Genomic DNA, 26,253 nt, shown 5'->3' with positions numbered 1-26,253 from the left:
TGGAAGTTTCTAAGCCTCTCCTCCACTACGTGAGTGGATATTTCGATGGAGGATCGAGATTACATAGATGTGAGTGGATGTAATAACAACGTTCTCAACTCCAGTCTATGAAGATCTGATATACCTACATCCACCCAGCCATCATCCTCCCTTCCATCTACTTGTGTGCTTTTTGGTTGTGGTCACGTGGTAGGCCTATTATTGAGAGGTTAGCCAGCCGATTGGTCAGCGTGGGTGGATGGTCGCTTTGTCAGCGTCGTGTCCTCCACTTCAGCTAGACATGCCATACCATGCCATGCTGGTGCCCAGCTACCAAAGGACAAGATTACGCACGCCTTACAAAGCTGTTCAATATTGACTGATCCTTATCGTTCAATATTTCCTACCATCACCAAGGGTTCCGGATTTTGAACATCTGGAAACGCGCTTTGTGTCGATATCGACGCATTAGGACAGTCACCAGTACAAACGCTCTTTGGATTAGTGATCGTTCATATTTCTCGTGCAGCTGAGACAACCTTGTGTCCTGGCTGAAAGACCACGATTCGTTTCTCTCAACGAAACAAACTCAAACCTGGATCCGGAAGCGGTTACCTGGTTCGAACAAGCAGGCTCTACGACATCAACTCTCGCTTCTACTGCCTTAGGTGTTCATAGCCCAGTGTCTTGCAGGCCTGCTACTCCGATCAAACCTTGTTGCGCAGCATACTTGGCACAAGTCCTTTCGCGGAAAGGGCTCAAAGACACGTTCGCTACTTTCTACTCCACAGCGAGTTTCTAGTTTGACGGGAGCCAACGACCATGGCTATGGCCATCCCTCGACGCACACCCGCCCGCCTCAACACCGTCACGACCTACACTCTCGCGCACACGGCGCAATGCAAACTCAAGCTGGCAGCGAATAGGCCGGATAGGAACTTGAGATTCGTCTTGGGCCATGCCTTCACACTGGATAATTTGATGCTTAGGATCGTGGAGATTGAAAATAGCAGTGCCAAGTCGGCTTTTGTAAGTGATCCCTGGACGGTGCCATTCAGACGCAGCACCAGTCGAATGTTTTTGTTTTCGTGTCTATATTGGCATATCTTTTCTGACCATTTGACAGACGGAAGGGAAGAGGTCTAGATCCGCCAGCGGAGACGAAAGGGAACATTATGACTGCACAAAGCCTGTCGAGCATTTTGACTGTACTGCGGCGGCAGCACCACCACCAGAGCCGGAACACTTTGATTGTACGGCAGCGCCTCCTGAGCCAGAACAAGTACCAGAGGACTACGACTGTACAGTGGCCACCCCAGTTCCAGCACAGCCAGAATCTACCAGCAAGGGGCGGAGGATAAGTTTCCAGGACAACAATGCGCGACCATCAAAGACGAGTACAGGTACGCTGATTCCGGGTTCGCCCCAAGGAAGACGCTCACCCCCACCGGTCGAAAACCCTCTCTCGTTCGACGACGATTCGGACGAAGGGACGAGCTCCGATGATTACGACGACCCAGAACTGGCGGCGTATGACTGCGAGGCTGCACCGCAGGTGCCGGAGGAAAAGAAGATGGCGAAGAAAGCGAGGCCAGTGCACGACGCGTACGAGGATGAAGAGGATGCGGCGCTGGAGTTGGCTGATGACGAATTGGATACGGACGCGGATGCGGATCCGGATGGAGAGGTGATGGGGTTGGAGGAGGATATGGACGGATTGGGCTTGACAAGATTTGAAAGTGCGAGTGCGAAACCGCCGAGGATGGTTCAGGATCTGTCGGATGACGAAGATGAAGAGGAGGAAGGGCCAGAGTCGCCGCCTCAACTTCCGGCCGACGTGGATGTCAGGCAGATCATCGAAGGCGAGAAGGATGAAGAATTGACGGATTTGTATGAGAGTGTCAGACGATGTATGTGTCACGGGCAGAGGGATACCGTGGGCGGGAGGCCGGAGGGTGTGTGGGATGTGCCGGAGGAGAAGGCAGGTGGGAGGAGGTTGGCTCTTGTTGCTGTTGCTGCTTGATGGAGTATTGGTGGATGCTAGCAGCGGGAATGACTGGTCCGGGTCGTGAGAATTCCCATGACTGAGAGTTCTCGTCCAGGCTGGGGACCATGATGGGCCGAGCAAGCATTGGTCAGAGAGGATTCAATGATGGATATTGCGGATATGGTCAATTGTTGATACGGCTACTATTTATTTCACAACCCAAAAAGAAGAAAATCCCACGCCTGTTGCAAAATGTGACTGTATATCTGAAGTAAAGCAACCATTTACTCTCGAATCACCATCGTTATTCGACGCGTGGACAGCGTGTTGAATCAATCTTGTCGATGTTGAGGCTTCCGTCAAGCAGAACCTTGTGAATCAGGCGACAAATACGAGTTGCTAGCAGCCAGAAGTTCTCGCATCGACGATGCGCTGGTCTGGATCGACCTTTTTCTCCCATCTGGTACTTTAAGCGGGGATACCGTCCGTCTCATAATTACTATCAGACTTCGCCATCATGGTTGGGCTGTCTGACAGCGTTTCCTAAGTTGTGAAGTCCATCTGCCCACGCCGCAGCGGTGATTGTGGTGACCTCTCATATCCAAGGGCCCTTGGCAGGAACTGCTTCGGTAGCACGAAGATTGCCTCATTCGGCCGACTGTTAACAGAAGCTTCAAATAGCGTGGAGGAACGGAAGGCAACCTGGCAGATATTGCACCTCGCATCTCGTTCTGCTGAAGAAAGACGCCTGGTATCCATGAAAGTCGCTTTCCGTCTTTCGTCGATTTGGCTTCTCGAAGCTTGAGATCGAGAGCGGCATAACAGGACTGTTGGACAATTTGCCAGAGACAAAGACACTGATCATCTAGGATACACGATGATTCGGTATTCGACATCGTGATGCCTCTTACTCTTTTTCTGGTGACTCAAGAAGATTGCCAGCTTTTTATGTTTTTGAGCTGTCCGTCTGTCTGCTGGCATAGCGAGCCCTAGCGCCAGGTATATGCCTCAAGAGGACTTGTTCTGCCTCTTCCTCCTTGTGCTCTGGGCTGGAGTCTTGTTCATTTGCGTAGGTGTCACAGGCGCAGCATCGCTCTCGGCGATCATTCTTACGGACTTTTTGGCTTTCGCTTTCGCCTTCACTGGTCCTCCTAGAGCGATCCGTTCTCCTACACCGAGCCCAAGCAGGAAGCAGATCCTTGTCAATGCGCCACAGTAGACGAACAGAATATTGCCATAAGCAATCGAGTTCCAGCTCTTGATGTCATAGTAGTAGTTCAAGCCGAGTGGGAAGCAGCTGTATAGATGTCCAAAATCCGCTATCAAAAGTCCGAGCAAGAGAGTTCGCCAGACTCTCAGATCAGTTGTGGCTCTTAGCACAAAAGCCTCGTTGATGGCAAATGCGACGTAGAGATTTCCTAGCTGTCGTAGCGCGACCTCAGTGGAGACGGGTACACCCAGAATTCCTGGCGCCGACTGCGCATGCGTCAATTCCAGGTATGTTCCAGGCTTCAACCAGGCGTAGAATGCTCCAACAAGTGTTGAGAACGGTTCGATCCACAGGAAGAAGGCTATATAAGGGAGAGGGATGGATGCCATTGTCAGTCGCATGCGCAGTTGGGTTTGATAAGGAGGAAGAGGTATCTCTATGACAGCCACACGGAGAGCTCGGACGAGATGCAAGAAGATGTAGGAATCGGTTGCGGTGATGACTGTGTTCGTGATCAATGAAAGGGTGAATGTCTATCAATCTTCATGGAACAGAGTAAGCAGCTGAAATGACTACGCAAGCTGCGATTCAGCGTCGATCTCCATGGGAGCAGGTCGAACCCGAGGCGCTCAGTGGTTCCTCGCTGACGAGCTGCTGATAACAAGCGAACCAGTCACAGATGGATGGGGCCTGAAGAACCCGACCTGCCAGATGGAGGACACGCCAAACAGATGCGGGAAATTATGGTCAGGAACGTCATGGGGATGATGAAACACCGAACCGACTCCTTAGATCTGAAGCTCCAGGCCTGGTTCTGGGGGTCGGGGGGCAACGGGCTCTGAGATCCCTTGCCTGAGGCACCTTATAGTGGGCCAGGACCCTCGTCTGGGTGGCCGATTGGGGTCGATGGCTTTAGGGGCCCTGCGAATTTTTGTGATCCCTCCACAAAATCCTGGCCTGGCCGCAAGCCATCGATCCCACTTGTCAAAACACTCCGAACTCTTTCTTCCTCTGCTTGACTTTTCATGTCCCCAATAATCAACAATTCTCACATTCGCCATTTCCTTTGAGCGCCATGTCTTCCTTCCCGTTCAGCTAGCTACTACTCGAGTCGCAGCTGCTGCCACTCCTTTCACAGGTCTGCGTTCGTCCTCTGTCAGCATAGCTTTCGGTCAATCATACTTTTTTCGCCTCAACGGCATTAGAGTCCTACCATTTGCCTCGACAACTACAATCTTCCGGTATTTTGAATAGGGCCATCGGCAGGTACATTGTTTAGTGGCCACACCAGTCAGTTTTGTCGAGTCAATCAAGAGTACCTACCAATCGTCGCCATGTCACACAACGAGCCTTCCTCGATAGCGCCTCGTCGAAGAACCTCTCTCCTTGTTCAGTCACGTCCAAAGACGGCCTACGAGTCTGTCCCGGCAACAGGATCTTTGTCGAGGAGACCTATCTCGGCATTCATGTCAACGGCTACTCATGATGTGTTGGACTGGTCATCTTTCAGCCGCAATCAAGAGGAGGCAGGAGGTGTCAACACAAGCCCGCATTTCGTCGATCCATTCGCCAGCTTTTCCACGGACCCTCAATCGCGAGAGCCCATGCACCAACGACGATACTCGGCTATCAGCCAGTCCGTAAGAAACGGAATTTCAGAGTTGAGGTCTTTGACTCGACGAATGTCGCTGACTGTTAGAAGCAAAAGCTCAAGGCAAAAGGAAGAATGTACAGAGTACAAGAGACCTCCCTTGACTTCATTCAAGACCACAGACCAGATGATGGACCTCCCTGCGGCTATGTCTACGAGGCCCAAATCTCGAGGGCGTCTGTTCAGGAGTCCTAGCACAAGAAGAAGGCCATCTCTCCCGCTCTTGAACTTTCAGGAAGCGCAAATCCCACCAGAGATTCCAACCACTCGAAGCAGAGGTCGCCCAATTTTGTCCGATCTCGTCTATGGCGGAGCTGAGGCCAGAGCCTCCGCGGCAGCTCAGAATGAACTCTTCCATGCTTCGAGGACTCCGCCCTTGCCACCCTACGAGCCTCGAGAAAGCCAGAGCAAAACCGAAGGAGATGCGGAGAGTGGCATTGGCATAGTACTCGACACGTGTGACCGGAGAGGCTCTTCGCCAGCCAGTGCGCACGTGCGCTGTCGAGATCCTGCTTCTGTTCTAGCCACCGAACTGGTTGAGAGCGTTTTGTCTTTCCTTGATGTCGAGTCGCTGATTCAGGCCTCACTCGTGTCTCGGAAGTGGCACGACCTTTGTCAATCGCAGGCTGTTTGGAGGCGAATATTTCATGGAGAATACGGATCGAAGGCTCAAGCGAAGTCGTCCAATGTGCCTCTTGCTGCTGGACTCGGCAAGAACACCCCAGGCCAAGACTACCGAAAACTGTTTAAAGTCCGTACGCTGATCGACAAGCGCTGGCGCAACGGTGAGGCGGCGGCCATCTACCTTAACGGACACAAAGACAGTGTCTATTGTGCACAGTTTGATGAGCATAAGATCATCACCGGATCACGCGACAACACTATTCGGGTATGGGATGCCCATACCTACCAATGCATCCGAAAGCTAGGACCGCCAAATAATCCCAGAGAAAAACAGCAGCTGGCTTCTGTTGCCGTTGAGCCAAAAGGAGTTCTTCCTTTCTTCAAGGCGGATGTTTCATCTCCAGATCCGGTTTCTCCACAGATGCCGATGTGGCATCAGGCTTCAGTCCTCTGCTTGCAATACGACGACGAGATTCTCGTCACAGGGTCGTCAGACTTTTCATGTCTTGTCTGGTCTGTGAAGGACAACTACAAGCCCATCTTCCGCCTTATCGGCCACCACGCTGGAGTGCTCGATGTATGTATTGACAAACACCGGATCATTACTTGCTCCAAGGACACTACCATCAAAGTCTGGGACAGGTTTACTGGTCATTTGATCAAGACGTTAGTTGGACACCGTGGCCCTGTGAATGCAGTTCAAGTTCGAGGCAACCTGTTGGCCAGCGCTAGCGGCGACGGCATGTCGAAGTTGTGGCGCCTTGAGGACGGGGTGTGCATCAAAGAATTCCAGTCCAAAGACCGCGGCTTGGCTTGCGTTGAATTTTCGGACAATGGACGGACGATCTTTGCTGGCGGGAATGATCAGGTCATTTATGAGTACGACACGATCACTGGCAACAGGATTAGAGAGCTTAAAGGACACCGAGATCTAGTCCGTTCACTGCATCTCGACTCGGCGAACTCGCGTATCATCAGCGGTAGCTACGACCACTCGATCAAAGTTTGGGACTCGGAGAGAGGGGAAACCGCAGCAGATGGCGGACTCCGGATCAACTTCGAGGGTTGGACTTCGAGTTGGATACTGGCGGCGAAAAGTAATTACCGGAAAATTGTTTGTACCAGTCAAGATGGGCGGGTGGTCATTATCGACTTTGGCTACGGTATTGAAGGCGTGGATTTAGTTGAGGCCTGAGGCCGGAAAAAGCATTGGAAGACAGGGACAGGACGATTTGCATTGGATCAGTGCAATATGAATACTAATGATTATTAGAGAGGTTCCAAGATTGCGAGGCATTCTTATTGCATATTTTTGCTAGCAGGTCTCATAGCGAGGGGTTCTTTTGTTGTTGTCTTTGCAAGGTGTTGGTGGCTTGCGATAAATCAGCTCAGGAGTCTTCAAAAAGGGTCTGGAACATTTCATAGACTTGCATGAGTGCTGTATTATAGGTTAGTAGGGCATTTGTGGTCTTAACCATGGGCTGTTGTTGTTTGGGTTTTGCAATGGTATGTCTCATACAATTGGGCGGGCTGACAGGAGGCCGGATTCTCAGGGGGTTTTACGAGCCTTTGGACTAATGCAGGGAGTGACTTCAGGAGCTCCTAAATGTCACAAGTAGAGCACAGGTGTCCTCATGGCATCCTTGAGGATTCAGAGCAATCCGCATAAAAATGCCAATACGAGTACTACGGATGCATGAAATATCCTGGATACCAGATCTGTATCTCGCTGAGCACGAGGAAGTCTTGGTGGTCAGATATGCGCATCCAATAGTAAAAAGTCAGGCGCCTTGCATGCGAGAAATGTGGCGAAAAAAGACGTCATCATTGTTTACGTTGATTTTCCACCCAATCGGTTGAACACAGTAAGCGAAGAAAATAGTGCGCACGAGGACCTGCCCGCCATGGATCGATCTGTCGGGTTGAAATATACCTACCTTAGGTACACTGCTCATAGAGATTCACCAAAGTCCAGGAGTAGGGAGTCAGCTACGTACAAAGAATCTATCGGATGAAGTATTAACTTGGATCAGACAGTCGTTGAAGGATCGAGGTGTCACAATCGCTCGTGAGAGTGGTTCTTTGTTTACATTTGCGCAGGCATCGGAGTGTCGGCATTGAATGGTATGGTAGAGACCTGTTTACCGTGGAAATTCACGGTTTCTGCCTGAGAGGGTGTGTGCAGCATGATACCTAGGTACTCAGGTAGGTACCTTAGGCAGTGAACCGCTAGGCAAACGAAGCAGAGCACCATCATGCACTGTTCTTATGGTTAATAATGGTGGCGAGAGGGCTTATCCGGGAGTACGCACGGCACTAACCAACTGCTGAACCCACCACCTATTTATTAAGCCCAAACTGTCAAGTCAACGCGTTTTTGTATCCAATTAATCACGCGAAAAAAGATCCAGTCTTTTGCGTTCGAACCACTACTCGTACGAGTACCAGTCAACCATCCTTCTCCCTCCTTCGAGAGAATCGGAGCTCGATCATCTTTCTCGAATAAGCCACATTCTCTTCCATCCCCTCCGCATCTACTCATCATTACGAAGACCGTCAAGGCTGGCATTCATTGTCCATGCCGCCTGCGCCCTTGCCAGCCCACCCACGTCCATCCTGAGAATCCGCGCAGATTCTCTCCGGCGAAAACCTTGCGTCAGAAATAAACATTGACGTCGCAAATATCGTGGCCCGCGTTACTAGACCCTATCCAGCCTTTTAGAGCCTACGAACAGTCTCTCGACCGTGATATCTCTTCGGGCAGCGCCACAAACGCCCTGCAATACATAGTAGCCGTCCCATCGGCAGGAAAATAACATGCCGCCATCAAAGCGCAAAGCACGTCGCAAACAGGCAGATCTTCTCGGGTCGTCTGAACCTGACCTTCCAGATTCTTCCCCGACACGTCCATCTGCAAAGAAGCGCAAGGTGCGTTTTCTCGAACAATACCTTGCCGAGCCACAATCTGCTGACATGTGAACCTAGGTAAACGGAGGTCGCGCCGCAGCCAGAAGAAAATCCATCTCTGCCGAACCTGAGGTCTCTCCTGCTCACGATTCTGGCGATGAAACCGAAGAGTTGTCCCAGACTGACTTGATAGACTCCGTCGTCTCCTACCTACAAGTCTCCAAAGAACCGATCGTGGCAGCTGCCGAGTACTCGAATGACAAACCACAGAACAACAGCCCGCACAAGGTGTCGGCGTATGCGAAGATTGCTGGAAGGGATTGGACTTATTTCGTGCGGGAACAGTCTGTCAATCTGGGAAGACCGCCCGATGAACGGCCGACTGTGAATGGTGCTTCAAGTCCTCCTATCGCGGACTTGAAGGATGTACTGCCAGTGCACATTGACCTGGGTCCAAGCAAGATCGTGTCCCGACACCATGCCTCGGTCTATTACGACGCAGACTATCCCGTGGAGGAAGGGGGCTGGCATGTCAGAGTCAACGGCAGAAATGGCGTGCGAGTCAACAACGTCTTGGTCAAGAAGGGTTTGAGGAAGCAGATCAAGTCCGGCGATATTCTGGAAATCGCTGGCACACAGATGATGTTTGTTACTCCGGGCGACAGAGTACAAATAGACCCGTACTTTGTCAATCGAGCCAAAGCGCTGGCTGCGGGTGAGGACCTGCCTCCTCTGCAGGTTCCGATTGAGCCCGCAAGGCACGACATATCGTATGGGCCACCTCAAGCGTTCCCTTCCCTGGCTCCAGCGCCACCAGACTTCAAACGAGAGACCACTCCGCCGCCCAACGACGCTGGGAAGAATCAGCGAGGAGTGTTCGACAGCAAGACCCCGGTGTCACCCATGTATGGCCGCGGTATGATGATGCAGAGCAACCAGGAAATCGACTACAGTCGGGATAGTTCCAAGGATCTGAAACCGCCCTTCAGCTATGCGACCATGATTGCTCAAGCTATTTTCTCGAGCGAAGAGGAAAAGCTGACCCTGAGCAATATCTATTCATTCATTGCCGAGAAGTACGCCTTCTACCGCCATTCCAACAGTGGTTGGCAGGTGAGTATTCCGATTCCAACGATTCTACGTTCTTTGCTGACTTGTATAGAACTCGATTCGGCATAATCTGTCTCTCAACAAAGCGTTTCAAAAGGTCCCACGACGTACCGACGAACCAGGTAAAGGTATGAAATGGCAGATTGCGCCAGAGTTTCGTCAAGAGTACTGGAAGAAGCAAGCCCGTCGTGGAGGCTCAGCACCTTCCTCTCCTGCAGCCGGCAAAGATGTCAACCCCAATTTCCGAGGTCCGAATGGTCAAAACCTGGGATACGATACGAGCATGGTCAGCCAATTTTCCACCCGGGACGTGGGACAGCGTCCTGGCCCTCCACCACCCAAGATGAATCTACAATTTCCTCCTTTCAGCCAAGGACCTCCAGGGCCATTCCCACCAGGTCCGAGTCTAGCTCCGCCCGCAACACCTCAAGAAGCCATCACGCCGCAAAGGCGGAGAACGGATACGCAGAATACCTTGCCTGACCTAGAGCTGGAAGATTCACCGCTTCCCCATCGTCCGGGACCGACTCCTCGCCTGGGAAATGGTCTTCCTGCATATACCTTGCCATCATCTGTACCCCAACCGCATCACTCACCAGCAAACCCGACTTTATCTTCCTCGTACCTCGACACCCCGTTTCATCCTTCGCAGCATAGTATTGTTACGCCCGCGCCATTACGACAGAACCCTAGATTGGCTCCTCCGAGTACCCTGGTCGCTCCCAGCAAGTTCATGCCCGAATCTTCTCCTGCCGGTCCAGGTTTGTTCTGGAAGGGCCTTATGGCCGTCACTCCAGGCCAACCGTTGCCCGATATTTCACCCGTCAAGGACGACGATCCCAGATCAAATGGCTTGAATCGACATGTAATGAGCTCCAGTCCGCCACCAATGGACGGCGGGATGGGGAGTCCCAGTAAACCTGCTAGAAGCAGCCAAATGCCGAATAGCTCAAGCTCGAGTGGGAAGCACGAAACCACGCCTGGCCTATTGCAGCGCGAGAACGGAGCGAGTGCTGAGAACGAGGCGAGGTTTGGCCGGAATGCTGCAGGCGCGCCACCGATCAGATTCAATTCGGAGCCATCGGCGAACACGATTGAAAACCACGACGATGACGACGACGGCGATGGCGGGTTCGACCTTGCCAAGGGCTTTGCCCCTATTGCTGGTGGGAACTTTCCTTCTCAGCGGAGTAGTAGTGTGAGAGCTGGGTCTTGACTTTGAGTCCTAGCCGATGGAATCTTTAGGATTTGCAGCTGTAAGAGCAAGGACGGTTGGACCAGTGACCGATTTATGAGCTCGAGTGTCAAAACATGGTGTCGACGTTGGTATGTTGTACGATTACGAAAGCAACCTGCTTGTTTGATGAGAGTCACAGTCATGTCTTGACTGTTTGTGTTTACGGCGGCGTTTCCGAACAACAAAAGGGGACTTGCCTGTTGCTTTGTGCATAAAATGGGTGGTGAAGCATTGCATTGCGTGGTGCCGACGTGAGATTGATTTGCTTATGGCTTTACGAATGAGTTGTGCATGGGCTAACCCACGACTGATTATGATGAGGTGCATTATCAGCTACTGAGAGCTCGAATATGGTGATTGCTAGGACTGTAAAATATTCCTTTCTCTTTGAAATCTTGCTCGAGATGTAAATTTAAGATCCGCATGAGCTAGTGCTTTTGTCCGACCTTTGATGAATCTTGACTTCACCTCAACTGAGTTCCCGTCTGTATTTGGCACCTCTAAACTCCACCTCCACCTTATAGTGAATATCCCACTCAATCCTTTATCACTTGTCACTCGCTTTCGGCGTGCTTTACTACAATATTCCTTCTACACGATAGTCAATCTGTTCCGAACTCCGCGCTGGACTGAGGATCAAATCGTCACCCTGCAGTCAATCCTTGTTAAGTTTGCACCTACTAAAGCCGACCTTGCGATCTCGCAGCACCTCAAGTAGACATCCATTCTCCTCGATCGGCTAATCCGACACAATCAAGATTCAATCTCAAGGTTCTACTGTAAGAAAGAGCCACAAACATGTTCCGCCGCCGCCCAAATACCCTCCCTCCAGACCCTGTCTTTGAGCCAAACCTGGACAAGTTGGGCTTCTTCGTCAACGAGCACGATCAGATCCGCATGATCAAGAATCCCGAGGCGAAGTACACGTTCGGAATGAACAAGAATGAGAGGGTGAATCACCTTTATCGACAGGCTTGTAATAGTACGTTTTTTGACTTTATCCATGAACCTACATGGCAGACAGAGGAAAGGCTAACCTGTATCGACGGTAACAGCCGCTATCAGGAAGATCGTACGAGATCGATTGACTACTCTGGGTTTTGAAACGGTCAGACTACCTCTCGGTGCGAGTGCAGACGAGAAGCATATTCCTATCCTAGTGTCAAAGGACATTGCCAGCAAAGATCGAGTCATTGTCTTATTTGGCGAGCGGCACCAGGAGCCAGGGATATTTTCATGGCGGGTGCTCGGCGAAGAGGGGATCAACGTAGGATCAGCAGTTGATTTTGCCAGCGCGGCTATGTTCGGGCCGATACCTACGCTTGCTCATTTTGCCCCGGGGATCGTTGTCGCCAATCCATGCCAGTTGTTGTGGTACAGGGGTGGTGGCAGAGCGGTTTCGTCTGACGAGTGGCTGAACCTGCCGAGAGCAAGTGGGGTGAGTGAGCCGTTCAAGGTTGATGACCTGAAGAATCGGGTGCTTGGAAATGGGAACTACGAGGAGCATGTGCGGTATGTTTTTGAGGAGGTGTTGCCCCAATTGATGCGTAAAGAGGCGAAAATCGATGTCGTGGGGATCGAGTATCCGGGGTCAACAGCCGTTGAGTATCTAGCGAATCATTGTGAGTGAGTGGGAAAGACACCGTGGGATGCGTGCTAATGAGTAACATAGGGGATACTTGGTCTACGCGGGTCATAGGTATTGCACTGATCGCGCCACAGCATAAGGTGCAGGATCTGAAGGCGTATGGCGCGTCGAGGGAGTTCCTTGACTTCTTGTCGAAGAGGATGAGGGCGTATTTTGTCTCACCAGAGAAGCTCGAGACGGCGATCACAGGACGAGAGGTGTTTGGATGCAATTGCTTTGCGAGTGGGGAGAGTTTGTATCAAGAGAATGCGATTGTGAGGAGCTGGAGAAGTATACTCGATTGGTTCAATCGATTGTATGCTGATCCGGAGTTCCAGGAGGTGCCATTTGCAGGCGTGGACGGTGCTGAGGGAGGTGGGGAGTTACAGATTACTTGGTGAAGCCATATTGACACGACATGGACTGAACCCAGCTAGCTGAGTGTGGTAGAAGTGTGCTCAGGATGGACTGCGGTGCTGAAGATTGACAATATTGTCCTCGAAGGTTGTAACACTTGGTACTGCAGCAAGCACTAGCTAGCATTTTGGCCTGGCACAGTACGAGAAAAGCTGTCATCCTCTGGTTGCTGATGGGAGGCCATCGTTGACAGATCTTCCAGGAGAAGCGAGAAAGATGGTCAGTCATGACTTCCCCTAAGAGTGGTTGTCTCGCTTTGCTCCTTTTCCTTTCATTATACTGCCGCGCCCTTGTTCCAGATCTTCACAAGACAGGTTGAGTGACAGTGAAGTTGCGGCTCACTCACTGCACAAGTGTCTCCTACAAAACTCCGGAGAGACTATCTTTGACCATGACCTTGCAGGATTAGCAGTCAAAGAAACTACCCAAGATGGTCAAATATCGGGGCATCGAGATTTGCATCATCTCTCAATTCGATGTCTGCAGGTTACCTGAATTCCGCTACCCGTCCTCACCTCAACCAGAGGACCCTTTCCAAGTTGACGGCAAAGCTCACAACCCTTCGTCCACTGCATATCCAACAGCTTCCTGTCATGTCCCCATCTACCCTGGAAGCCAGATCTGGTTCGAATACGCCATTGACGGTCCTCATCCTCCAGGAGCTGCCTACTTCTTCAAGCTCTCCATAAATGGCAAGGCAATTACGGCTTGGGATTGCACTGCAAAGCATGGTTTTCATGGCAAGATGATGTACAATCTGCTGAATGAAGGCTCAGATCCAGTCACTGGTGAGGGTCTGGTTAGAAGGCAGGCTTTGAGATTTGGTGACGGAATCGAAGACAGGGATAGAGGAGAGCTCGACGACGACCTGATTCAGATCAACGTCCACCGCATCGAACATCGCAAACGCATTAGAGACTTACAACAGGGATTGGGGGCAGTCGCCATCAATACCACCAGTGTTGAGGGTTTGCGGTGAGTTCAAGTCTTTCATCGTGGTATCGGAGCAGCAGCTGATAGATCTAGCTTGACCAACAGCGGCCTTCTGGAACCAGGCTTCCGTCCTCGGCGGTACAAATACCAACTCCTCGATCCTATCGATATGCCTTATGCTGGTTTTCGATTCTACTGCAGACCATACGGTTAGTCGCGGTGCACAGAACTAGGGATCAGCTAATTGATGTGTCAGAATACCTTGAGAAACACGGAATCCTGCACCGGAGTCTGTCCACTATGACCAGCAGCTCGACATCTTCTGCCACGTCACAAGACACGGCGAACAACTCACGCAATGCATCACCGGCGAGGCAGGTCGTGAAGATCGCTGAATCTCCAATAGTGAAGTGTGGAAGAGCCGACGAGTCACCTTCGAAGAATGGGGAAGCCAGTACTCCGCAGAGCAAATGCAAGGGAAAGATTCGCATCATCAAGTCCGAGAGCTCGACTAGCGGTCAGCTTGCCAGCCCTGACAGCTCTTTGAGTGTCAAGACAAAGGATAGCATTGAAGATCTGCTATCATCAGTGCCTCGGTCACCTAGATCACCTCGTTCGCCAAAGAAAGGGTCGGAAGACGAGGCTGACAAGATTGAACCTGAGATGCCCCTGTCTCCAACCAAGTCTCCCAGAAATACCCGTCATCGCCTGAAAAAGAAACTTACCGTGAACATCAATGGGGCGGATTTCGACATCGAGAGAAAGAAACGTCCTTTGAGTCCATTCACGAGTGGCGGAGTGCTTAGGAAAGCAGTCCCACAGACGGCTCCAGCCACAGTTACTGAGTTTGGTCCTACCGTAGAAGAAGAGGTGAGGGCAAGCTCAGCACAAACAAGTCAGAAGCTGTAGTTAAAACCGAGAACATTATCGAGAGAACAACCAGCACGGAGAGGGGCGGGAAAAGATTGATGGGATTCCTCGGAAGGAGGATTGGGAGCGACAAGACTAGCTGATGTTGTTCTCAGCAGGCACCGGAGGCTCTGAAGCCGCTTGGACGACGCCGTATGCTGCTGAGATATGTTGTTGCAACAGCAACAATATGGCGATGAAGTGTGTTCGAACAGATGCCTTGGACTCAAAGGGACAGCTCGGACCTCATCTTGACTTTTATCTAGATCTGCCGTTGATAGCTATGCATCCATAGAACGGGGTCATCTGGGACGGATGAGGTGCAGAAGCAGATGATATTCTCTCGACTCAGAGGAGTAGACTGCCTTCCCCAAGCTCTCTCAAGTGTGGCCAGATGTAAGTGGGATACCTGATCCCACTGTTGGCAAATCTCATCGTCAAAAAGGCGGACAGCGTCCTGCAGACAACACTAGCATGTGGGCTTATACTGTTGAGCAGCATCATGCGCTTCACATTCGTCTCATTGAGAGATTTCCTCTAAGAAAAGGGGCTGAAAGCAGCATGGTTCTGCCGTTTGGGGAAAGTTACGCGAGGAGCGGGCTTTACGCTGCCGCAACTGATTCAAGCCTTCAACCATACTCCGCTGCTCGAAATGCGCGAATAGAGCAAAATGTCTTCATATCGTTCACGCGGAGGACATGGTTCTCAACAATCATACCGACATCCGCCGGCGCAAAGAGATGACTTTTACGACGATCGCTCAAGATCCAGATCTCCCGACCGCAGATACAGTTCACCTCACAGACGAAGTCCTCCGCATGGTAAACCATAGATCAGCTTGGGAAGGAGTGTATTCGAGAACATACTGATGGATCTTGTCAAAAGATATCTCCAGACCTGCACAAGACGAATTTCATATCCGTGGTCGGAGTACCCGCAGTCCAGACCGCAGATACGAGCGTAACTACGACAGACGAGACTTCCATGATGAGAACGATCGTGACTACGATGACCGTAGCACATCATCACGTCGGCGGGGAAGAGGCTACTACGATCGAGACCAACCATACACCTCAAGAGATCGGTCGAACCGAAGTCGAAGTCGAAGTCGAAGTCGAAGCAGAAGACGAACACCTCCAGAAGATAGACCTCCCAGCCGAGGAAGACCAAGCAAGGAGATTTTGATGGAAGGGCTAGCGCCAAGCTTGACTGAGAACGATGTTCGCAATATCCTTGAAGGGACCACACCATTCCGGCCCAAGAATCGTTGCTGCTGGAAGACAAATGGCTAAGATGGACTCGCTGGACAGATTTCTTCCGAACTCAAACAATACTACAATGTCCAAGAACTGGACGATGTGCGCGTCATCCGAGACCGACAGACTAGTAAGCCTTAGCCGTTCTGCTACTCGACCCTGCCACTCACACAGCTACAGAGCAATCAAGACAATTCGGCTTTCTACGCTTTCCGACCCTGCAGGAGGCAGAAGATTTTATGGACCGCAATTATCCTGTCCTTTACTTCTATGGTGACAACAACGATTCTAACGGAGATGCTTGCAAAGTTCGAATCGCTTTCGGCCGTGAGCGGAAAGATCAGAGTCGCTCTGAGGACACGGATTGGATTTGTTCGAATGTATGTCACCCCCTTCCCTCAAGAGATTAAGCTCACCAAGTAGTGTACCGCCAACAACTTCTCAACACGAAACAGATGCTTCAGATGTCAGGCATTCAGACCAGGTATGCAATTTCCCCCATAGCGGAGCCAACACTCACAACGCCTAGATCCTGCTTACGAATTCCCTGCGAAAGCGGCGAATGTCGGAGACAATGATGTATCTCCTGACAACGCACCATCACAATTTCTGCTTCTCCGCGGACTCGAACTCTCCGTTACTGAAGAGCTATTGGTGAAAGGAGTGTCCAAACTCAATAAGCCCGGCACCAACGCAGCACAGAAGGATGATACTTCCAGCAAGAAGGGCGCTAAAGTCGCTTCAACAACCGGAGATGCGAATCTCGGCGCGAAGGATGGCACACTTCGACGAGTTCTCCTGGTTCGTGATCGAAAAAGTAACGAGAGTTGGAGATACGGATTCGCAGAATATGCTTCCGTCGAAGATGCGCAAGCCGCTCTGACTCGATACAACTCGTTCGACCGGTTCACCATTGCATCGAAGCAGGTACTTGTCAGCTACATACACGCTGGAGTATTCGTGCCTGTTCTCAATCCGACTCCGGACATCAGACGATTCACGTTCAGTCCCATGGGCAACCCGGCCATGAAATTGGCATACTGGGATGAGGCTGCTTATGTCACGGAAGTAGCAGTGTCTGTGCCCACACGTTTACCTGAAGCACAGAAGACGACAGCGAAGGATCCAGAGGGTCTGAAGTCCATCGACGTAGAGAAGAGCAAGAAACGCAAAGCCCAAATCGACGCCGAGAGTGCTAGCGTCAAGAAAGCGGCCCCGTCACACTTACAGTTCTGGAGCAACAGACATGCCGAGCTTCATGGTATCGACCAGAAGTCGAGTAATGGCGACCGTGCCACGTCGACTGACGACAACGGTGCTCCGCCGAGTCAGTCCTTTGCGGATCCAAGCAGACAATGCTGTTACCTGTGCATGCGCCAATTCAATAGCGCCGCTGAAGTCAACAAGCATGAACGGCTGAGCGATCTACATCGTCAGAATCTCCAGGACGAAGCGAAAGTAAAGAAAGCGAGTGCAAAGCTAGAAAAGCATGGGGCCCAGCATCAATCAACATCTGCGTCGGCGCCTCAATATCGGGACCGAGCGAGAGAGAGACGCAAGGTCTACGGTGTCGTCAACAAAAAGGGCGAGCAGGTCGGCTCGTCGAACGTGGCGAAAGGTTCGGCGCATGAAGACGAGGAGGACAACGCCCCACCCGTACAATCCAAGGGTGCGTCTCTGCTGAGCAAGATGGGGTACACGGCTGGGCAGGGCCTTGGGGCTAGTGGAGAAGGCATGACGGCGCCGCTTGCGCAGGATATCTATGTCGCCGGGGTAGGGCTGGGTGCGCAGGGTGGCAAGGTCGGGGATGCCGTGGCAGAAGCGGAGAGGAATACAAAGGGGCGGTATGAGGACTTTGCGGAGAAGACGCGCGAAGGAGCCCGAGAGAGATATTCTAGGTTGGGATGAAAATGTCTTTGCGGAAATGAGGAGGCCCGTGACCATAATCGGTGGTAGGCGTCAGGAAGTGTATGACTACATGATGGAGGGAGTGCTTCATTCATGAGAAGATGAGTTGGCAGTGACTGACTGCTTAATCACCCTCATTCCACCGGGTATTTCCTCTGCTCTGATGTAATTTGTCAGCCGTGCCCTCGACAGTGTTCTGTTGGCTGTAATCCTAGCCCGAGGCTCGTCGAACATGGCACGGTGTGAAGCAGGTTAATAGAGCCTTTTAGTGAGCGAGTGTTCTGAGCCCCTATTGCGTATCGATGGTTTCGCACCCGATCTGTCCGCCAAACAGACACCGGATGGTCTACAAACCTCCATTCTGCCGCACGATACCGAACTCGACCCACAGAAGTCGATCTAAAATCCTCTCCCACCCGCCAAAAGATGAAGAATCAGAGGGAGCAAAAAGTCAACGGGCCAAGGTGTCTGCTCACACCTGCTGCTCTACCCCGGATTCCCTTCTCTGTCGTAGAAGACGAGGCCCCGCCCGCCAACCAAAACTGGCCTACCTTCGAGGGGCAATCCCGGACACATACCGCTAGACCACCTAGGTAAATCTAACAGAGTGCGACACGAGGCCTCTACCATCGGCCGATTCAGAGGAAGGTTGGCTGACCTTTAAATATGACCTGTCGAGTTAGTTTTGGTGCGGTAGACTGTAAGGCGGTGTGAGTGGCGAAGAGTGAAGGTTGCTGTAATGTATAGATGTAGGACAGAATACTATCCAGCCTTGCCGCCACGAAGGTTGCGTTCTTTTGGCCCACTCCCACCCTCAACAACGGATTGGATTTCATTCATCGGTCGTTCTGATTTCAGTGCGCCCGTTTTGTTATCACGAAGTTCTCTGCGTGTCAGTGTGCTGGCCACTAACATGACTAGCCATCTCCGCCTGAGCGGTTCTCGCGGCTAGACTTCCCAACACCGTGTCCTCCCACCGTGCAACGATCTCTTCGATCGCGCTTGGGAGAAGACCCTGAGTGTTCTCGTCGTTCGTTCCTGGTCGTTCACCTGTCAGGATGGTGCCTGGATCGTTTGGGGAATTGACACGCCCCATCCGATCGACCATCTCATCGTCCAAGCCCCTTAGCAGTTCCGAAATCTTCAGTTGCCGCTTGGCTTGCTCGTACAGTTGCTCCACGAACTTGATGTCGGGTACAGCAGCCTTGCCAGTCGCATCATCAGTGCAACTCGCATCGGTGGCGCGGCCGCTGCTGCTTCCACCTTCCACAGCAGCAATATTCTTCTTCGAAGCGGTGGTGGTGTTTGCCGTTGTCGTAGTAGTAGTTTGAGTCCCCGCGGACGCGGACGCGGACGCAGACGCACTCCTCCTCAGCCCGGCCGACGAAGACGAGATCGACGACGAGGAAGCAGGAGTCGTAGTAGTCGTGGGAGGTGACTTTCTCAGCCCCTCCACAATCCCCTCAAGCACACCCAGCACCACACCGACCCTCAATCCGATCTGGACACCGAACGGATACCCGGCGTCAAACCCGTCTTGCATGACACTCGCTTTCCCCACGGCTAGACCTTCACGGTACCCATCCGTCATATGCTGCCTCCGAAGTTGAGGTAGGTCGCTTAGTATCTCGCCTCGTCCTCGCCTTCGCTCTCCCGTGGGAACTACCAATCCACCAGCCTCTTCGCTTTGTTCAGAATGAATGAGACCAAGCTGATCATGGTCAGACGATGTATCCCAAATATCCTCATCCGCGCCTGGGGATTGGTCAGGCGTTGTCACCGTGGTCGAGGCCGGTGATGAGTTTGTCGTGTGGGATTTGGGAGAGTGCGATGTTGTATGTTCCATTCTCTCACTCTCGAGAAGTCTAGCTCCTTTTGAAGATCTCTCGGTCCAACAGTCTTGCTTACGAGGATGTAAGTCGAAGCCGGAGCCTGTGCCCGACTTCAGATGCCCCTTGTTCTCGGGCTGTCCTGTTTTCCACTAACTAGATATTTGTCAACCAGTTGAACCAATCAAGCCAAGCATGCTCGCAAAACCGAGGGCGGCTAGATCGTCACCAGCACAGTATCCTTGGAGTATACAGATACAGGATGGGCCGGAGAAGGAATGTGAAATGCAGCATGCGGGTACCGGATAGTCTTCCATTGAATAACTTAGAAGTGCTTTCGAATGGGGGTTGACAAGAAATTTTGATATCACGTGCTTGCTTCAGGATGACTCCCCTTCTTCGCTTACTACGAATACCAAGTCCAATCAGCACATTCTATAGCTTTCTTTGACGACGACGAACGGATTGTGAACGAATAGTTTTCTTCTCTACCAATTGTAGCACACAGGGTATCTGTCCAATAGGCTGACCATCAACTCGCCACACGATGGTAGGAAGGATCTCCCTGTACTCGCCATGCACGTAACGGTAAAGCCTGCAGGGCCAACGCCTTCTTCTCTATATACATCCAAAACAAGACAGCCCCAGTAATCACAAAGATAACATTTGTGATATAATATCCATCACGTTGCATAACACATGTGCCGCCACCCTTGAGGCAAATATTCTTATCTGATTCCAGTGCGCAGCTGAATTGGCTGGTAATGGGCGTAACGTCCGGATGAGCCTTGCTGAACGCATCGGGATTGGCTGCTGGTATGCAAGTCGCTTTCGTAAAAATGTCGACGAACTTCAGTATGAAGAACTTGGGAAACGTGCCGCCTAGGTTCGAAAAACTGGATTTCAAATGTTAGCAGCCGCGTCCGAGGGAGATTGGAGACAAAACTTACGTAGCCAATAAAGTCATATATGTTCCCCCAATGGCTGGATCAGCAATTCTGGCATGGAAAGCAGAAACTGCAACGAACATGACTGTGTTCATGAAAGTGGAGTAGACGTGTTCAGCAATAACCACCAACATGTACCAGAAAGGGACAGCTTCGTCAAAAGCTGTAGGATAGATCATGATGGTGAACTGGGCAAAGACAGCCGCAAGAAGCCGCGCGACGTATGCCCAGCACCATAGTTTCAATGGAGTATACTCGGTCGACCATTTGCCAGCGTAGTATCCCAGGCCAAGTTCGAAAGGGAAGTCGATCAACACAACCAGAGCCATATTGGCTTGACCAAAACCCTTGTCGAGCAGCTTTAGATTGGTGACAGCATCATTTGTTACGAAGCCGAGCTTTCCCACGAGATGGATAATGAGGATGGTGATGATGTTAGGTAATCGGAGAACTGCCAACATGCTGCGATAGACATCCGCAATCCCTTCACGGTCATTGGTCTTGTCCTCGCGCTTCAAGATGGCAATACCAAGTGTCACAAAGAGGTAGATCCATCCCCAGAATGCCATGTATCCACCCAGCGTGAATAGTCCGTAATCTTGCGGCACAGTTCTGAACCATGCGTTGGCGAAGTCGGGCGCTTGTAGGGCCAGAAAAACGGTATGAGAGAGGAAAGAGCCAGCCGTCAAACCGACTGTCTGTGCCGTCGACGCGTAGGAAATGTTCTGCATGGACAAAAGCGAAATAGCCCATCCGTCGACAGCAATGTCCTGAGTGGCGCAGAGAAAGACCAGAAGAAACCACCAGCCAGTAAATCCCCAGACTCCAGAACCGTCCTTTTCACCAGCTCGTTTCATTAACTCGTCGATTCTGCCACCAAGGTAGATCATGGACAGTCCAGACACGGTCTGAATAGGAGTGATCCAACTCTTTCTCCGGCCAAAGCGTCGACTCCATACTGCATCCACGATAGGACTCCACAACAACTTCAATGAATAAGGGTATATCGCTAGGGAGAATATGCCGATCTGTCCATACGACAGGTAGCTCTTGAGCAGAAAAGGTACCGACCCAGAGGCAAGACCCATCGGTATACCTTGGAGAAAGTAGAGTAGACACAGCAGCAGAAAATTTCGCTTGTCTTTCTGAGGCAGATTCGAAAAGCTCGTGTTCACCATCCCAGGTGTCTGCGGAGTCTGTGGTGGCGGTTCATTATCAAGGCTGAAATCGTCTCTGCTCATGGCCCTCGCAACATTGGCTAGCGGTTCGTCATTCGAGACGTGTTTCCGCCTCATTTCAATGTGTTTGTCCATCGTCCCGTTCGCATGGCCATTCGCGTGCCCGTTATTATCGGTGTCAATCCGCAGATTCGGTCGCGAAGGTGATCGTTTGTCTTTGCTCTTCTTGGACTTGGTTCGTTTCATCTGTCGTACGGAACCTTCTGCAGTCACCAAAGGGCCTTTTTCAGAATTCTCCGACTCGGAAACTTCTTCTACCTCCTCTTGTTCGAAGGATGAGATTATAATCCGAGGCTTCTCCTGTATGGGAAAGTCTTCGAGTTCGACGTCGGTACTTTGGTGTGCTTTCTCCTGGTCTGTTGCAGCTGCGTGGTGGTAAGGAAGACTGAGATGGTGATCTGTCGAGCGGGGGCGGGAGTGAAAGAGTGGATGTATAAGAGGTTCGGCGATTGAATCAGGCATACATGCAGCGAAGGAGCGTGTGAGTGGGTGGAAGTGCGAAGAGGACTCTGTGTCCTTTACAAGTGGACCACGTCTTTTAGTCAGGCACAGAGAAAAATGTTAAGTCATCGATCGGCGGCAAGTCGAGAAGGAGGTTTGGGTTTATCTGTCCTCCTTCTCGTCAGCAACGGTCATGATGAAGAGGCCATAGCATCCTGTGTCCCCTTGATGTCACAAAGTCAGAACTGCGCGAGGGTGGCCCCTCCAGATTGCGATTCCTGGCATTTTGTTTAGCCTGCCACGTCTGCAGAGTAGTTCTCTCCTTTTGTCTCTAGCCCCTGGCACGTGACCCCTTGTCAAGGGACAACGCGTCTTTCTTATCGCCGACGCGTTGAGAAATACGAGACCAGAGGGACAAATTGTTTGCACAGCGCACTTCGAGCATTGCGATTCAACGCCACTTCAGAATTGAACATGATCTCTGTTGCTGCATCGCCTGCGCCTGAGGTACCGTCTACTTCTTATGATGGCCTGGGCGAGGCACTCGACGAAGAGATCGCCCAAATACGAGCCGAAAGTAGGCTTTCTGCCCCCACAGAAATGCTGCTTCAACCCACTGACTTCGCTTCTCACAGTTGAGAGACTGACGAAACGCCGCAAAGTGTTGACCTCATCTCTACTATCTTCGACACAAGTCCAAGAGAGACTTTCTAATTCTCCTTTCCAAGATGCTTCTGAAGGCTCACACTTCCGACCTCTCGAGTCTGCATTCCAGCAATCTACACTCAACATCCACCGCTTAGGGTTCGGCGTCACAGCATTTCCGTTCCACGATCCGAGTCCCGAAGTACAACCCAAGAACCCGCTGCTAGGCATAAGAATAGACATATGCAATCGCAAGGGTCAGTTTGACTCCCCATACTACCTCTTTTGTATCCGAGCAGGCGACGGAGAAGGACCGGTAAACCAAGAATTGCGCATACATCGTCATACAATCCCTGCATTGGTGCCGCTCCAGGAGTATGAGAAGCAGTATCTACCCTTGTCGGACGAAGGATATGGTGGCTCGGAGGACTCTGCGCTGAGCGTTGACGGGAGTCAGAAGAAACAAGACCTTCATGCTCTTGTGTCGAGGGTCCGACACGACCTTGTTGCTTGGAGATTACGACAGGACGCAATCGACTGGATGAAAGAGAAGCTACAGATACCCGTCGAGCAGGATCAATCCAGAGAAGATCATGAAGACCAAGACCCTGCGGATGAAGGCGTTGGGGATGGCACGTTACCAGACATCGACGCACCTGCAGGCAAACTTGGTATCCGCGAGTTCGAAGCCATGGGTGTTGATGCTCGACAAGTGCGCATACTGTGGTCAGACGACAGAGTTGGACGGATCAAGATATCAGACCAAGGCAAGATCGAAAAGGCAGCTGTCGTTGGGCTTGAGGGCCGTATCGTGAATATGGAACGCATATTGAGTGAGGGTGATGCCACAGTCTTTGATCTCTTCGACCGTTTACAACAAGTCGATCTGAACACAAGCAAGATGGAACGAAGAATTGCAAGAAAAGGGGACTAGGGCACAATCGTGTTCAAATTAATGCGATCAATGAACTAATGCCGACTAATTTGTCGAAGAAGCTGCGTTCAATGTCCATCACACGCATACTCTTCGCCTCAATGGAAATTTGGACGGTTTGGCCAGTGGTGCTTGTACGTGCCACTATTTCCAATGGTGTCGCTAGTCTCCGGATCCTTTCCCAGGCGTGCTGTACAGGCTGCAGATGCAGTTCCTGATTCGGGGCACAGGGTCACTAAGGTCCCATTCAACTTGTGGGCCTCTCGAACGCTTCCTCCACGACCCTATCTACGTCGAGAGGGCAGATCAACTTGACTCGGTCTTTGACCTCTTGCTTCCGTGTCTAGAGAACCAATAACTGGTAGACTCTCCCTCCCATCTCTCAACACCATATACTCGATCTCGTTCGACGCCTTCTTCTCTTCATCGTCCTAAGGAATAGCCACTGGCTTACCGACCAACAGTTGTCCATGCTCTTCCCACTCACTCTGCCTCCTCACAGTCGCCTGCCAACTCTGATTCCTCAATGCACAAAGAGCTGGGGTCCCAAGAAAATGTTGCGCTAGAGACTCAACAGCCGGTTCGGCCAGTTGGGTCGAACGGCCTGTGTCGTCAGGATGCACACTGCTGGCAATGGTCTGGCAAGTGGGCACAAGTATGATGTGCCCCTTGCTTTTCAATCCGTGCTCAAAGAGGTCATTCTGAGATAAAGGCTCGCTCTCCACAAGTCCTCTGCCAAGCTGAAGCAGGACGCTACCGAGGACGAGTGAGGACCATGTGGCGCAACGATGTCCGACAGGAGAAGCATGAAGGCAACGGGTAAGCTTCCTGTTAATGTAAGCTTGTGCCAATGCGCCCAGGGTAAGATCGGCTTGGTGGGTGGCGTTCTCAGTCATGGGAAGAGAGGCATCCACGCTGTTCTCAATATTTCTGGTCTGCGAAGCCTGCTGAAATGTTCTGTCGAGGTAGAAGCAAAGAGCAGGCAGGCCTAGCCGAGCTGTAACTCGACATGGGAGAGGCGGTCCGAGGACAGAATCCTCCTTAGGTGAATAGTGACGTGAGCGCTGACACGCCTGTCGAGTCCTTCTGGTATGTAGTCCAACAAATGCCCGACTTGCACAGCGGCAGCTACCAGTTCAAGAGAGATCAAGCCTAGATAGACTAGCTCAACGAAGCCTGGTTCGCCCCAGCGAGCATCTGACATTGCTGCCACGACAGCACATCGTATATGTGCGTCAGCCTTACGACCGCTTGCGACGTATCATTCTGCAGCCTTTGTCTGAACACGTCGACTCCGTTTCTGTAGCCATCAAGCGCCTCCCAGCTCCTTAGCCGATGAGAGACCACGCCTGTGATCTCGTCATTCGCTTTCCTTGCAGAAAGGTAGCTGTTTGCGACGTTCTTGAAAGCTGTCAGATGGATCTTGAACGCTGCGTCGCCTTTCGTCATGTACGAGATGTTCAGCATGTAATCCATAGTGAACAGGATATTCTCCTTCACTCGTGAGAGCCTCTGACGAAGCTTCGACATGGCCATGCCTCGATGTTGCAGATGGAAATGATCGCTTTCTGGTAAGGTCCTTTGGGCCAAGCACCATGCTGCTCTGCTGCATGCCATCGTCACATCGAAAAACATATCATCCTGCAATGCGATCGGCCAGCAGAGAGCGAGATACGTGTTTTGTCTGTCCATGTGTTCAGCATCCTGCGAACAGAGGCTGTTTCTCTTCACCTGACGACATACCCAATCAAAGTGTAAGTGAGTGGCCTTCTGATGAGCCCAGACGTGGATGACTATCATCACTGGGAGAGGCTTGGAGAAACAGGGATGCATTCAGGCACGCACTTACAGTAATCAGTCACATACATGACATTTCTGTCTTGTTCCACTGGGAGTGAATTGAATGGATCCACGCGTAGACCGCTCGTCGGTTGCACCACTGTCACGGCCATAGGCTGCGAGGCCGATGAAGATAGCTCTTGGTCCACCTCCGCGGAAGAGCCAGTTTCAGGGAAGTGTAATCTAACCTGCGCCCGCCACCCTACCAGACTTTTCGCATACACTGCATCTTGTCGTGCTGAGCTGCGCAAGTCTTGCCGTCTGCTGTCTGACTGCCATCGGCGCGAAAAACTACTGACAATTCGTGAGCTTGTGGCTTGCCGCGACTCCGGACGATGTTGAATGAACAAGAAGCGCTCCCTGGAGCGACGGCTGATGCCCTCGCTGTTAGATTGGCCGGACATCAACGGACATCCGTCTGCAGCGGTAGCTGACCTTGCAGATGGCGAAATCCAGCCGAGTGTGTAAACTTGCTGTCAAGTGGTGCTCGAAGGCTACCGTAATTTGCTCAGTTCATATTTTGTGGTGGTTCGGTTTCGTGCAGGGGGGAGGTCGAAAGAAGGTCCTGCTAACTCATTCCTGACGAGACAGCATGGGTTCAGGCCGGACGTCAAAACCCCCCATG

The 26,253-nt window shown here is 51.6% G+C and overlaps 10 protein-coding genes across 10 annotated transcripts; 6 read left to right on the top strand and 4 right to left on the bottom strand.

The window, feature by feature from the left end:
• Positions 1–801: 801 nt before the first annotated feature.
• On the top strand, positions 802–2,002 carry PV05_11653 (uncharacterized protein; the record flags this gene model as incomplete). The annotated part of the gene is made up of 2 exons (XM_013455159.1): positions 802–1,008; positions 1,106–2,002. The coding sequence occupies 2 exons, from the start codon at positions 802–804 to the stop codon at positions 2,000–2,002; spliced, it is 1,104 nt and encodes a 367-aa protein (XP_013310613.1).
• Positions 2,003–2,140: 138 nt separating this feature from the next.
• On the bottom strand, positions 2,141–3,734 carry PV05_11652 (uncharacterized protein). The gene has a single exon (XM_013455158.1). The coding sequence runs from the start codon at positions 3,575–3,577 to the stop codon at positions 2,975–2,977; it is 603 nt and encodes a 200-aa protein (XP_013310612.1). The 5' UTR covers positions 3,578–3,734; the 3' UTR covers positions 2,141–2,974.
• A 350-nt stretch (positions 3,735–4,084) lies between these two features.
• On the top strand, positions 4,085–7,147 carry PV05_11651 (uncharacterized protein). Its single transcript, XM_013455157.1, has one exon. It carries the CDS (start codon positions 4,511–4,513, stop codon positions 6,644–6,646), a length of 2,136 nt encoding a protein of 711 aa, XP_013310611.1. The 5' UTR covers positions 4,085–4,510; the 3' UTR covers positions 6,647–7,147.
• Positions 7,148–7,845: 698 nt separating this feature from the next.
• Positions 7,846–11,158, top strand: PV05_11650 (uncharacterized protein). The gene is made up of 3 exons (XM_013455156.1): positions 7,846–8,379; positions 8,437–9,471; positions 9,521–11,158. Exons 1-3 carry the CDS (start codon positions 8,269–8,271, stop codon positions 10,682–10,684), a joined length of 2,310 nt encoding a protein of 769 aa, XP_013310610.1. The 5' UTR covers positions 7,846–8,268; the 3' UTR covers positions 10,685–11,158.
• Positions 11,159–11,194: 36 nt separating this feature from the next.
• Positions 11,195–12,978, top strand: PV05_11649 (uncharacterized protein). Its single transcript, XM_013455155.1, has 3 exons — positions 11,195–11,687; positions 11,761–12,327; positions 12,378–12,978. The coding sequence occupies exons 1-3, from the start codon at positions 11,504–11,506 to the stop codon at positions 12,731–12,733; spliced, it is 1,107 nt and encodes a 368-aa protein (XP_013310609.1). The 5' UTR covers positions 11,195–11,503; the 3' UTR covers positions 12,734–12,978.
• Positions 12,979–13,179: 201 nt separating this feature from the next.
• On the top strand, positions 13,180–17,755 carry PV05_11648 (uncharacterized protein; the record flags this gene model as incomplete). Its single annotated transcript, XM_013455154.1, has 7 exons — positions 13,180–13,724; positions 13,776–13,891; positions 13,939–14,552; positions 15,902–15,977; positions 16,028–16,227; positions 16,271–16,331; positions 16,377–17,755. 7 exons carry the CDS (start codon positions 13,180–13,182, stop codon positions 17,753–17,755), a joined length of 2,991 nt encoding a protein of 996 aa, XP_013310608.1.
• Positions 17,756–17,840: 85 nt separating this feature from the next.
• Positions 17,841–19,866, bottom strand: PV05_11647 (uncharacterized protein). Its single transcript, XM_013455153.1, has one exon. The coding sequence runs from the start codon at positions 19,599–19,601 to the stop codon at positions 18,630–18,632; it is 972 nt and encodes a 323-aa protein (XP_013310607.1). The 5' UTR covers positions 19,602–19,866; the 3' UTR covers positions 17,841–18,629.
• A 183-nt stretch (positions 19,867–20,049) lies between these two features.
• On the bottom strand, positions 20,050–22,472 carry PV05_11646 (uncharacterized protein). Its single transcript, XM_013455152.1, has 2 exons — positions 20,535–22,472; positions 20,050–20,480 (listed from the first exon to the last, which is right to left on the bottom strand). Exons 1-2 carry the CDS (start codon positions 22,229–22,231, stop codon positions 20,117–20,119), a joined length of 2,061 nt encoding a protein of 686 aa, XP_013310606.1. The 5' UTR covers positions 22,232–22,472; the 3' UTR covers positions 20,050–20,116.
• A 141-nt stretch (positions 22,473–22,613) lies between these two features.
• Positions 22,614–24,131, top strand: PV05_11645 (uncharacterized protein). Its single transcript, XM_013455151.1, has 2 exons — positions 22,614–22,787; positions 22,846–24,131. Exons 1-2 carry the CDS (start codon positions 22,685–22,687, stop codon positions 23,787–23,789), a joined length of 1,047 nt encoding a protein of 348 aa, XP_013310605.1. The 5' UTR covers positions 22,614–22,684; the 3' UTR covers positions 23,790–24,131.
• Positions 24,132–24,650: 519 nt separating this feature from the next.
• On the bottom strand, positions 24,651–25,475 carry PV05_11644 (uncharacterized protein). The gene has a single exon (XM_013455150.1). It carries the CDS (start codon positions 25,422–25,424, stop codon positions 24,951–24,953), a length of 474 nt encoding a protein of 157 aa, XP_013310604.1. The 5' UTR covers positions 25,425–25,475; the 3' UTR covers positions 24,651–24,950.
• Between the last annotated feature and the right edge of the window lie 778 nt (positions 25,476–26,253).

Source organism: Exophiala xenobiotica, assembly GCF_000835505.1.
Source record: "Exophiala xenobiotica strain CBS 118157 unplaced genomic scaffold supercont1.7, whole genome shotgun sequence".
Taxonomy (NCBI): domain Eukaryota; kingdom Fungi; phylum Ascomycota; class Eurotiomycetes; order Chaetothyriales; family Herpotrichiellaceae; genus Exophiala; species Exophiala xenobiotica.
Note: the sequence above shows the minus strand (reverse complement) of the source record. Positions and strands in the feature narration are given on the sequence as shown.

What these genes read in the sequence shown, in the direction of transcription:
- PV05_11652 (XM_013455158.1), bottom strand. Translation starts at nt 3,577, where the DNA reads ATGCGACTGACAATGGCATCCATCCCTCTCCCTTATATAGCCTTCTTC.
- PV05_11651 (XM_013455157.1), top strand. Translation starts at nt 4,511, where the DNA reads ATGTCACACAACGAGCCTTCCTCGATAGCGCCTCGTCGAAGAACCTCT.
- PV05_11650 (XM_013455156.1), top strand. Translation starts at nt 8,269, where the DNA reads ATGCCGCCATCAAAGCGCAAAGCACGTCGCAAACAGGCAGATCTTCTC. An exon ending in CATCTGCAAAGAAGCGCAAG is followed by an intron (nt 8,380 to 8,436) that starts GTGCGTTTTCTC and finishes ATGTGAACCTAG; the next exon opens with GTAAACGGAGGTCGCGCCGC. An exon ending in ATTCCAACAGTGGTTGGCAG is followed by an intron (nt 9,472 to 9,520) that starts GTGAGTATTCCG and finishes TGACTTGTATAG; the next exon opens with AACTCGATTCGGCATAATCT.
- PV05_11649 (XM_013455155.1), top strand. Translation starts at nt 11,504, where the DNA reads ATGTTCCGCCGCCGCCCAAATACCCTCCCTCCAGACCCTGTCTTTGAG. An exon ending in TTATCGACAGGCTTGTAATA is followed by an intron (nt 11,688 to 11,760) that starts GTACGTTTTTTG and finishes CGACGGTAACAG; the next exon opens with CCGCTATCAGGAAGATCGTA. An exon ending in TGAGTATCTAGCGAATCATT is followed by an intron (nt 12,328 to 12,377) that starts GTGAGTGAGTGG and finishes TGAGTAACATAG; the next exon opens with GGGATACTTGGTCTACGCGG.
- PV05_11647 (XM_013455153.1), bottom strand. Translation starts at nt 19,601, where the DNA reads ATGGAACATACAACATCGCACTCTCCCAAATCCCACACGACAAACTCA.
- PV05_11646 (XM_013455152.1), bottom strand. Translation starts at nt 22,231, where the DNA reads ATGCCTGATTCAATCGCCGAACCTCTTATACATCCACTCTTTCACTCC. An exon ending in TATATGACTTTATTGGCTAC is followed by an intron (nt 20,481 to 20,534) that starts GTAAGTTTTGTC and finishes TTTGAAATCCAG; the next exon opens with TTTTTCGAACCTAGGCGGCA.
- PV05_11645 (XM_013455151.1), top strand. Translation starts at nt 22,685, where the DNA reads ATGATCTCTGTTGCTGCATCGCCTGCGCCTGAGGTACCGTCTACTTCT. An exon ending in CGCCCAAATACGAGCCGAAA is followed by an intron (nt 22,788 to 22,845) that starts GTAGGCTTTCTG and finishes CGCTTCTCACAG; the next exon opens with TTGAGAGACTGACGAAACGC.
- PV05_11644 (XM_013455150.1), bottom strand. Translation starts at nt 25,424, where the DNA reads ATGTTTTTCGATGTGACGATGGCATGCAGCAGAGCAGCATGGTGCTTG.